General features: G+C 45.4%; 1 protein-coding gene across 1 annotated transcript; it reads left to right on the top strand.

Annotated features, from left to right (window-relative positions):
* The first annotated feature begins 756 nt into the window (after positions 1-756).
* On the top strand, positions 757-10,388 carry nr2c1 (nuclear receptor subfamily 2, group C, member 1). The gene is made up of 14 exons (XM_084452485.1): positions 757-1,396; positions 2,767-2,891; positions 3,112-3,345; positions 3,648-3,726; positions 3,850-4,029; positions 4,160-4,307; positions 4,413-4,518; positions 4,622-4,815; positions 6,600-6,753; positions 6,879-7,000; positions 7,100-7,242; positions 7,397-7,534; positions 7,703-7,808; positions 8,765-10,388. The coding sequence occupies exons 2-14, from the start codon at positions 2,826-2,828 to the stop codon at positions 8,934-8,936; spliced, it is 1,842 nt and encodes a 613-aa protein (XP_084308611.1). The 5' UTR covers positions 757-1,396; positions 2,767-2,825; the 3' UTR covers positions 8,937-10,388.
* The last annotated feature ends 1,337 nt before the right edge of the window (positions 10,389-11,725 follow it).

Here is an 11,725-nt window from a genome sequence, read left to right as displayed (position 1 = left end):
CTCACCCTACACATTGCTGTACTATGATGGTTAAGCCTGGGAAAATGTACAGCTAGGGATACAAGTATAATATTTCATGAGATACACGTTGTTTTTAAGCTTATTTTGGGCCATACATTGTTTACAACTTTTTAACGATCTGTCAACACAACGCCTTTAAATGTACACTAATAATTGTGAGCAAGACATCTGAATCAGATGTATGCAAGTCCGAATTTGAATGGGTTGCTGTATGTCTAAATAGAAATGTATGAGTATGAAGAAATCCTAATTTTGCACATTGAAACACATTCATGTTATATGACTTTACCTTTGTTATAAGGCTAACATCTTGTTTTTTTTTTATTACACTGTTCATGAAATTGTTTTAATTTTGAATGTAGAGACATTTACTGTCTGAAAGTACACCATGGACACAAAAATCACATTAGAATCTTTATTCATACATTAGTTTTAAGACACAATGTAGATAATCTTAATATTTATGGTGCAGAGGGAATATACATACACAAACAATCCCTGCTGATTGTACTTATGTTCTCACTCAAATTATGCCACTATACAAAGGATCAAATTAAATTCTTGCTCTAGTCTTATAAAAGGTGCTTTGAGTTCAAGTTCAAGCCATATTCTTTTACAGTGTAAATGTCTGTAATTTTAAAAAATAGTGTTTTATATTTACTGCTATGATGTGTATGTGCCTACCGTAATAAATATTGTTTTATCTACTTGCTTTACAGTGTTATTTTTGTCAAACTAAATTATTGGGTGCGTTCGTGAACGCGCTCGGAGTGCACGTGGAGTGCCCTCTGATCGTTCCGCGCGTCCCCGTTCCAAATCCAGAGCACTGTGCTCTGGGAGCGCGCAGAGGGTGCACTAGGTGCTCTCACTGAAAATACGGGTTGTCCGAGCGAACTGCCTGTTCGTAAATCAACTGATTTCAGAGCGCTCTATCACGTTTGGAATCAGAGCAGATTCTCAGAGTGCATCCGAATCCATCCGAATCTATACGAACCCATCCGAATGCCCCCATCGCTCAGACCGACGTGCATTCACGAGCGCCTCGCACAGCAGCCAGCCGACTCGAGCTGCGCATGTGCAATAAATGTTATGACGAAAAGGGGTCACGAACTCTGACCCTCCCTGAAACGGCATCAATCGGCTAAAAAAAATAACATTAATTTACTTTAACATCGAAGCACTGGCCGATTAATCAGCATTATAACAGGTAAGACCAACTGACTTGCGTACGGAAAGCTCCCGGCCAGTGACGCGTTGGTCCATTCCGCTTCTCACAAGGCGGGAGAATGCGTTCCAGTCTCGTGAAGCAGCAGACAGCATAACAAGCTAAAGCTAGCTAGCTAGCTCTTCCGGATTCAGTCGTTTTGCAAGGAAGGTGAATATATATATATATATTAACAACTGCAAACGAATATAGACGCAGTTATAATCTTTTTCAACTGCCACTTGCTTGTTGGGGGATCGTTCTTTTGTAAACTCACTGGAACTTAAAAACGAGTTAGCATAGCAAGCTATCTAGCTAGCAAGCAAGCTAACCGGGCTAGCTAGCTAGCTAACGTTAGACACTTTTCTACCGGTTGTCGGCATCCGATTTGGTAGAAAAAAAGATGAAACACAACCTGAAAACGCACTGGATGTCGGATCACCCACAAGTTAAATTAGTACTGTAGTAATAGCTGTCTAGTGTGTGTTGTTGTGGTTTGCGTGGTGAGAAACCCGCCGTCCCGACCTGCGTGTCCGTGGGCCCTGAACCCTAGCACGCTTTAACCCTTCACCCTGACCTTTCACCCACAGGAAAAGAAATGCCTTTATCTTCCGTATCGATTCTAAGTAGCCAATAGACGAGAGCGTGTCTATGTTTACAACCACGTCGTTCATGTGTGGCTAGTCCGTTCGGGAGCATGTGTTTGGTCCTGATTAAACATGGTCATGGGATTATCACAAGCTAGCCAGCTAGCATAGGCCCGAGTCTGGCTGAGTTAGTGAGCTACGCATGACAGACAGTCAACCAGCTATAGACATTATAGTTATATATATAACTCCAAACTGTAACGTTGTTGTGCTTCAGAGCTCCCATGTATTGTACATTATAGTACATGCTGCTAATTCCATTGCATTAGCTACTTTTTTGTCGTGAAAACCTTGCAAATACCTGATTGATTGATTGATTTTATTTATTTTTTAAGACAGGGACAAGGTACAGTAGACATTTACCCTATAGAATAGGGAGAGATGCACTGTACAAGGTTATAGCTAGACAGCTCATTTCCACCCGCAGTCCCTGGGCAAATAAATATACAGTCTTAAAATAGTGGGGCAAATAGTACACAGTGGGAAAGTTACATACATGCTGTAGAAGGAATACAAAAAAGTTATGTAGCAAAGATTTCACTCATTCCTATACCCACATCCCAACCTCCCCATACCCTTTCTCAAACCCTAGGTACAGCCCACATACATATGTGCCACACACACACACACACACACACACACACTTGACTGCAGGTGCGACTACAGGTGCGCGCAGCTTTGCTGAGCGAATATCCACCTACCATTCTTGTTCCCTCATTGGTCTTGCTCATCATTAATATTATCCTCTATTATTTAGTTAACTAATGCCAGATTTCTGCTCCACATCTCTGCATGTGCCATGTACAAATTCAGCCCCCCCCCCCACCTGATGGGGGTATGAGACGCTAACATGTCGGGCTGCAGTTTTTGACTTTTGATTGTGTACTCTCACAGTTTCATGTCCCTCATGGGGCTTTGATGTGAAGAGCAGTGGAAGGAAATAACCAATCAGCATGGACGGCCAGAGAATTCAACTGGTATCAGCGGATGGTGGCATGGCTCTAGGACATCGAATCCAGGTGACGTCACTGTTAGGAGTGATCTCCTTGTGTCTATTGAAGATGGAGGAAAAAGATGTGAACATCCACACGACTGTGATGAGGAGCACAAGGCGAACGGGAAAATGAACCGCTCTAGGGTTGCATTCTACTGTCTTTCTCCAACTTGTGATTTGGTCAACGGTAAAAGAGCCATTTGAGCCCCACCTCCTCATTCTGCTTGTGCTCTCCCCCCCTTCAGATTGTGACTGACCAGCAGACGGGCCAGAAGATCCAGATCGTGACCGCTCTGGAGCAGACCTCCCCTGGGAAGCAGCAGTACATCCTGGCCAACGCCGACTACACGTCTGGGGGGAAGGTGATCTTGGCCAAGCAGGAGTCCCAGTCTGGGAAGGTGATCTTGGCTTCCCCAGACGGCTCCGGGGTCAACCAGCTGCTGTTCACCTCCCAAGAGCTGGGAGGACAGCACATCCAGGTAGAGAATAGAGGCCGTAGTCACATTCTTGGGTGTGTCAGACACCCTTCTGCTGATGCATGTCCCAGAGAGTGCTGGTGACATTAGCCCTACTGTGCCACCAGCCATTGAGAGGCTTTGAATTGATCCATTTTATTTCTTGACAAGAGAAGCTTCCTCTTAAGACAGTGGTACTGTTTGTGATCTACACTGTGTATTTAGTGAACATATGTGGCACCAGACCGGTCGGTCGTCTTGTCCAGTATATCATGTGATTTGAACGTCTTTGTTTTCTTCCTCTTATTTGCTTCCTGCTTTTGCAGTTTGTGACTGAAGGCTCAGACCAGTCCATTGTGAAGCCAGTGGTGGAGTACTGTGTGGTGTGTGGAGACAAGGCCTCAGGTAAGGGTGAGATACTGCATAGCGCTCCCCTTCAAACTCTGTTTACGTCCGCAGACAATTTCCCACACACACACGTACACCCCCCTTATTTGGTGCCCCCCCCCCCCCCCCCCCCCCCCTCAGGTCGCCATTATGGTGCGGTGAGCTGTGAGGGCTGCAAGGGCTTCTTCAAGCGCAGCATCAGGAAGAACCTGGTGTACACATGCAGGGGCTCCGGAGAGTGCGTCATCAACAAGCACCACCGCAACCGCTGCCAGTACTGTAGACTGCAGCGCTGCATGGCCCTGGGCATGAAACAGGACTGTGAGTGACACGCAAGCGCTATCCACATGCGCCGTCGTTTCTAAATACCATTTTGAGGTCCTGTATCCCCCCCCCCCTCCCCCGGTCCTACCACTGTGACAGGCCTATGGTCTTCTATGCTCTCCCCCAGCTGTGCAGTGTGAAAGGAAGCCCGTGGAGGTGTCCAGAGAGAAGTCGGTCAACTGCGCCGCCTCCACAGAGAAGATCTACATCCGGAAGAATCTTTGCAGCCCCCTGGCGGCCACGCCCACCTTTATGACGGACAAAGAGACCGCCAGGTACGGGATGCCCACCCACCGGGACGTGGAGTTCAACCTCTGTGCCTGCTGATCAGAAAGGCATCATCAGGCGTGCGGTTGAGGTGGTGTCGTCTGTGTCCGCAGGTCAACAAGTCTGCTGGAGTCGAGCATGCTGCTGAACATCCACCCGCCCTTCCCCAAGCTGGAGAATCATCTTGGTTCCATCTTGATTCCGGCATCTCCTGAATCGGTAAATGTGCATGTGAGAATGTTGGTCATAGCAGAACATAATCAAGCCTAGTAGTATGCTGTAATAACTTGACATGGATGATTAATGAACGTCGTGCTCCTAGAACGACCCGTGCCAGGGTGACCTGAGCACGCTGGCCAACGTGGTGACGTCCCTCGCCCACCTCAACAATCTGAACAAGGCCAGGGAGGTCAGCGACGGCGGCAACGACCTGATGGGGGAGGAGACCCTTAGCAACGGGGACAGTTCCATGACTGATCTCCAAGGAGACGAACAAACTGCAAGTGACATCACTCGGTGAGGAGGGTTTGAGTGATGTCACGTATCGCTCTGTTTTGTTTGTACGTGTAGCAGAAACGGCCAAGGGGTTGTTTTCAGTTGGTCATGGGACTGAAATGTAATTTTTCCAGGGCCATGTGGTTCCTGCCCCTGCTTTTAAGGGCATTATTAGATTGACTCAGGACTGTGAGGTCTGATATATGGGAGAACGGTAGTGCCAAGGCTGTACTTTGAGAAGCAGTATTCCATTCCAATATTTCATTTCATGATGGTGCAAGTGGTCACAGGATAGAAGTCCTAGGTTGTTCACTGACCTGTGTTTAATATATCCGGAAAAAAAGATGCACCCTCCCCTGTCCATTTGCTGTGACTTTTAATTGTACCACTAATGTTTTGGCCATAAAGCCTTTATCAGGAAGACTAGCCTCGTGAGACCATCCTGATCACATGAGCTCACGTTCCGTTTCTCTCGCAAATCAGTCTGGATACTCTCCATAGAGATCCGTTTGTACCAGACCGGAAAAAAATCGAGCCAATCAGCGTTCTAAGATGAAATAGAAACAGCTACGCTGGGATGACGATAGCGAGGTGCGCTAAACCCTCACACCCTGAACCCTCACAGACTTATTGACGTCACCTGCTAAGGGGTTGAGTGTGAGGGTCTGTGAGGGCTTGAAATGGTATTAAAAGGAATTGGACAGCACTTTGCTACATCACGTTACATTGATGCCAAAATATATTTCTTTCTATTATGGGTTTGGGACTTTTGATTTTCTGTTTTGATTTTCTTGTAGGCCTACATGTAAATGACTTGGGCTGAGTCATTATTGTCTGTTCTTCACATGTTTCACGTGTCACAATGATATGAACTGGGTAATTCCCTCAGGCCAAGTCTGCAGAAGTGCGGACTTACGGAAAGGGGGCCTAAGGGGCTCAAAATGTCTGCCAGAGAGCATTTGAAAATTTGACAATGGTACAGCCCTAAGCCCACACGCACGTAGCGGGAATACGCCTCAAAGTCTGAGTCCGTGAGGGTGGACAGAGGGATTCGGACGAAGTTAGCGCGACAGATGGCTCTTCTAATCACCTGCCAAGTATCACCTGCCAAGTTTTTTTTGAAAGTACCTGCCCTTTTCCAAAGTTTCCAAGTGATAGTTCCCAGATGGTTATGCAAGGCTTTATGCAAGGCAAACCATCTGGTTATGCAAAGCAAACCATCTGGCGGGTCAGGTTATTTATCAGGGTGTGTGGGAGACAAATCCCATCTGCCTCAGGTGCAGAACATTAACAATCAATTAATCAATCAGTCATGATTGTTAATGGTGTGCATCTGTCTTGCCCCATGCATATATATATATATATATATAGAAGTGTATGGCACATGTTTGCCACACCTTGATTAACACCCCGTTTGAAACATCGGTGTGATTGAGGTCACAACAGATGGAGTGAGTGTGCGACTTAATTTCTTCATTTTGATCCATGTCCATTAAATGGTAAATGGTAAATGACTGCACTTATATAGCGCTTTTCCACCTTAGCGGCACTCAGCGCTTTACAATGGCTTCTCATTCACCCATTCATACACCAATGGCGGTAGCAAAGGTGCTAACCTGCTCATTGGGAGCAATTTGGGGTTAGGTGTCTTGCTCAAGGACACTTCGACATGTAGACAGTCGGAGCTGGGATTCGAACCACTGACCCTTCGATCACTGAACGACCCGCTCTACCAACTGAGCTACAGCCGCCCCCAGCAGGCTGTGTGTTCTCATATCAGCTGTGTGGTGCTTGTGCGTCCCCAGAGCGTTTGATACCCTGGCCAAGGCCCTGAACCCCGGGGATGGACCACCAGGGGACTCCCTGGAAGCCACCATGCAGCTGATGTCCGGAGACCAGTCGGGCCCTGTGGTGGAGCTGGAGGGGCCCCTACTCTCAGACAGCCATGTTCTCTTCAAGGTGAGTCCTCAGACCAAAACCACAATACGCGTCTACACTCGGTAACTCATTTGTGAAACACGAGTCCGGAACATTCCCCCTGAAGCCCATTCTCACCCACAACACCCCCGTCTTTTTCCCTGCAGCTCATGATGCCGTTGCCTATGCCCGAGTACCTCAATGTGAACTATATCTGTGAGTCCGCCTCCCGGCTACTCTTCCTCTCTATGCACTGGGCACGCTCCATACCTGCTTTTCAAGCCTTGGGGTGAGTCCTGCTCTCATTCTCCCTTTTGTTTTTTTTGTTTAAAAAAAATAAAATAATAATAAAATTTGAATTGCAAATGAATCTGTTCTTATTCCTCAGGGGTCAAGATAATGACATCAACCTGATGAAAGCGTGCTGGAACGAGCTGTTTGCCCTGGGACTGGCACAGTGCTCCAACATCATGAACGTCGCCACCATCCTAGCTGCCATCATCAACCACCTGCAGACCAGCTTGCAGGAAGGTAGATGGTCAATCAATCATCAATCAAATCATTAATACTGTTCTCTGCTCTACGGCACAATGCTGTGTGTGTGTGCGTGCGTGCGTGCGTGCGTGCGTGCATCAGGATGTTCAAGGCCTTTGAGTGACCCCTCCTGTGTCTGTGTCCCCTACAGAGAAGCTGTCCCCGGAGCGAGTGAAGCTTGTGATGGAGCATATCTGGAGAATGCAGGAGTTCTGCAACAGCATGTCCAAGCTGTCCCCAGACGCCTACGAGTACGCCTACCTCAAAGCCATCGTCCTCTTTAGCCCCGGTGAGTGAGGAAGTGCGAGAGGAAGTTGGTGACTTTCATGTGATATTTTGGGGACTTACGTAAATCAGTAGTCTGCTTTCGGAAACTTCTCGTCACGAACCTGACTCTCGGTGGTTTGATTGTGCTACTGAAGCAGTAACATGGCTACCCGTTCTGTGTGTGTTGAAGACCACCCAGGTATAGACAACACCTTGCAGATTGAGAGGTTCCAGGAGAAGGCGTATATGGAGCTGCAGGACTACGTTACCAGGACCTACCCTGAGGACTCGTATCGGTTAGTACCACTTCTTCACCTCCATATTAGTATAGGGGCCCACTCCATATTAGTATAGGGGCCTATACAGGGGCCTAGGGGCCTAGGATTATGTGACCAGGACCTACCCTGAGGACTCGTATCGGTTAGTACCACTTCTTCCACTCCATATTAGTATAGGGGCCGTCTCCCACAAAGCAGAGCCGATAGCCTTGTGAGACCATCCTGATCTTGCGAGCTCACGTTGTTTCACTCTGCACATCAGTCTGGCAAAGCTCCATAGAGATCTGTTTGTGCCAGATCAGAAAATGATCGGCCAATCAGAGTTCTTTGAGGAAATACTAGCAGCTATGCCGGCCGTGGTTTAGGTGCGACGACAGCGAGCAACTGTTCGTTCTAAAACAACAATGGCGGAGGCTGGTGTAGATGCAGTTATAGCATCAGTTATGTCTGAACTGGAGAGGATTTCTTCAGTGAAAGAGAAGCAAAGAATGACTGCTTTTCTCTGCGGAAAATTGTTTTCGCTCTTCACCCGACTGGCTTTGGTAAGAATTTGATTTACCCGTGATAAACGACGATAACAGACGGTTCGTCTAATCACCTGCCGAGTTGTTTTGAAAGAGCCCGCCCTTTCAGAGTCGATGCCACACCACTGAGGTTTCGGCGCAACCAGGAGAGAAACCTGGAAACCACATTGTGATATAATTGTATGATGTAGTTTTTAGCTGCTGAATGTTTTGTGTAATCTATGTAATTGTTTTAAATTGTTTTAAATTGTATATATTTTTTTTTAGAAAAGCCTAACTAGGGACTGGGGTTGCAAATTAGCTAATAGGCTAGAAACCTTTCATGCAACACATTTATTACGACGACATGTACGTAACAATGTGCGCTGCATTGTCCCTAACAAATAAACCAAGAAATAAACGAACTAAAGATGAATGCCTCTGCTGAACTGTGCGTCCGGTTTCACTCAGGTTGTCCAAGCTGCTGCTGCGGCTCCCGGCCCTCCGCCTCATGAGTGCCGCCGTCACAGAAGAGCTCTTCTTCGCCGGCCTGATCGGCAACGTGCAGATCGACAGCATCATCCCCTACATCCTCAAGATGGAGTCCACTGACTACAACAGCCAGGTGGCGACTGGCGTGTGACAACTCTCCCCTCATCCCATTCACCATGGCAACCACACGCACCCCTGAAGAACTAGTTGGCCAACGGGTGAACTCTTAACAGCGTGCGAGTTCAGCTGCTGTGTGGTCCTCTTAAACACAGAATCCCATGGTTTCAACTTTCCATATGATGGAATCTAATGACTTTGATAGCTGGTCGATTCTCTGACTCATTAAGTATGGATCACAGGGTGACAATCTAGTGCTCCCTAGTAACCACCAGGCCTACTGGTATCCACGGATTCAGGAACCAACCTCTGAACCAGGCATAGTAGATTGTGCTTTTTAATGTACAGAATATTTTATGCTTCGTATCGTTCAGGCTTTCATTTTGTGCTGATCTTGTTTGTATTTGAATGAACTGAGCCGTTTCATTTTCCATTGCTCTCCCAAACGACTGCGCTTGTTTATTTTGTAACGTTTTTGAGACACATTTTTTGTCAAAAGTGAAATGATTTGTCATGAGACGTGGTCAGTGTGAAGGTTATAACCGTTCTGGTTTGCCAATCCGAAGGATGAGGCTTGCATCATGAATCAACTCTACCTAAACATAATGTGGAACACATTGAATTATGTATATAGAAATATGTATATAGAAAGAACTGAAACAACTATCGTGGACAATAGTTGCTCATAAAAGGATTCCATCTTTTGGATATATTAATGTAGTTGCTAAATGATTGTCAATTTGAAAATAAAAAAAAATCAATTGCATGCTCATGCGCCATCTTTTGCTCAAAATCTACAGAATTGACCTCAGGTCAGTACTTAAGCATGGCATTCACTAAGACCAGCCTATCCCTGGGTCACGGCTGTCGGACTTAAGCTTGATATAGTAGGTTGAGGGAACATTTAAACATCACATCCAGCCCTCATTGGGTTAATTTTGGTTTCCATTGACTTATGTCATTTTGTTCTCAACAAATGAAGTAGCCTTTTAACCATTCACAATGTTGTCAAAGATTTTCAATGGAAACGAAAATCATTAACCCTTTGAGGGCTGGATGTGACTGTTACCTTAATTTTTTTGAGCACTATATTAGGAAGTTCACCAATCTGCATCAGAGTGGGCTTACTGTGGGTATTAGAAAGGGGCATTTTGTAGCACAGTCAGTGTGTATTTTTGGACTGGATTTGCATTCTTCCCAGTAGCCTTTTAACCATTTACTTTATGTAGGACGGGCCTCTGTTTTTACATAGGAGGTGAAAAGGATCAGCATCTTTCAAAATTTTAATTTAATTGAATCCCCTATCCTTCAAAGTATTGCTTAGTATTGTTTTATCTGACTTCCTTCTGGTCACTTGGGTGTGGGGCACACCACATCGTTCACATTTAGTTAATAAATAATAGATTATGTTTAAACCTGAAGATTGGAACCTTGGTATAGGGACCATGATATTTTTCAACTAACCCATTTTGGTTTGTGTTAACTACTCTGCCAGTACAAACAGTAAATGTTATTGTCACATTTCCCATAAATCATTTCAATAAAGCAAAATCTATCCTCAGTGACTTAAGCTTTTGATTGGAGTCAAATATCTCAGGAGTGGAAAAGGTTGCCTGCTATGGTGAGATCATACTCTTTGGTTTGTCTTATTAGCCTATACATTTTTCATCAGGATGCTACAAATAGACAGGGGGCAGTAACTGTAAGCTCTTTTTTGCTGTAGTCACCTAGTGAATGTTTCCAGCTAATTAAAGCCATTGGTAAGCACATTAAAACTTGATGACTCTAAATTAAGTTCTGGATACTGTTTTAGATTCTATTGTCAGGTATCCAGTGTCCTCATATGGTTTTACAGCCCTATCATATTATTACATCAATTGCTTGGACCCCTGTGTGGATGTGAGGTCACCACAACATCCCTGTGTGAAATGAGATAAGATTTTCAGGTAGCACCCAACACACACACACACACACAGATTAATTGCTAGGAACAGTAACAATTGTTAGCAAGGGAGAAGTTAGGCATTTTATGGTGCAAAGTAAGTTGGCTTTTCACAGTTGTAAACCTCAATAGGGTGGATTTGGCATGTTAAACTCAACATTCATAAATGAATGAAAAGGGCTGATTGGATTGTTCCCATGGTTTGTAGTAGATCGTTTTGGGCATGGCTGTATTAATAGAACAACAGGAGTAATAAGAATAGGTTTTCGGCTGTTGGCTGATAGCATAGCCTACTGTTTGGGGTAAGGAAGTGTTAAGAAGCAGATTTTAATTATATTAATGTGTGTGTGGGTGTAAGTGTGCAGAAAAACACGATTGACTGACAGGTTAAATGGGAAAATTAACTCAGCTTACAATTATGTGGAAATAGTTAACTCCACCTCCATCCAGTCGACAGAGCGAAAAAGGCGGAGTTTGGATCCGCATTATTGTGTATTGTATTCTGCTGTAGCTGTCACGTGAACATTGAATGAAAGACTCGATTCATACTTTGGGTGACTCGCTGTGGATGGAGTCGGCAAATAAACGAATCACTCTTTGAGACGACTCGGTTCTGAGTCGCCCTAAAGATTCGCCCGCTAGCGACACACCACTAGGCTAAACGACATGGAGGCGAGAGTTTAATGATGAACCAACACTACCCAAGTTCTACCGAGTACCGGGAGCCCTGCACGGTGATTATGCCCAGCGCAGAGCCAGCTGTGCGAAGTTTAGCAGAGATAGAAAAATACCTCAACAGCCGGAACAAAATGGTAACTATGAGTTATTCTTTTACCTTCGTTGTCCAGAGTATGTCACTGATCTTCATCGAAAGTCTTCCA

The sequence above is a fragment of the Borostomias antarcticus genome, assembly GCF_949987555.1.
Source record: "Borostomias antarcticus genome assembly, chromosome: 18".
Lineage (NCBI taxonomy): Eukaryota > Metazoa > Chordata > Actinopteri > Stomiiformes > Stomiidae > Borostomias > Borostomias antarcticus.
Note: the sequence above shows the minus strand (reverse complement) of the source record. Positions and strands in the feature narration are given on the sequence as shown.

Bases quoted from the DNA above. Each gene is read 5' to 3' on its own strand.
- nr2c1 (XM_084452485.1), top strand. From the start codon at position 2,826: ATGGACGGCCAGAGAATTCAACTGGTATCAGCGGATGGTGGCATGGCT. The intron at 2,892-3,111 runs GTGACGTCACTG...CCCCCCCTTCAG, and splicing joins CTCTAGGACATCGAATCCAG to ATTGTGACTGACCAGCAGAC. The intron at 3,346-3,647 runs GTAGAGAATAGA...CTGCTTTTGCAG, and splicing joins TGGGAGGACAGCACATCCAG to TTTGTGACTGAAGGCTCAGA.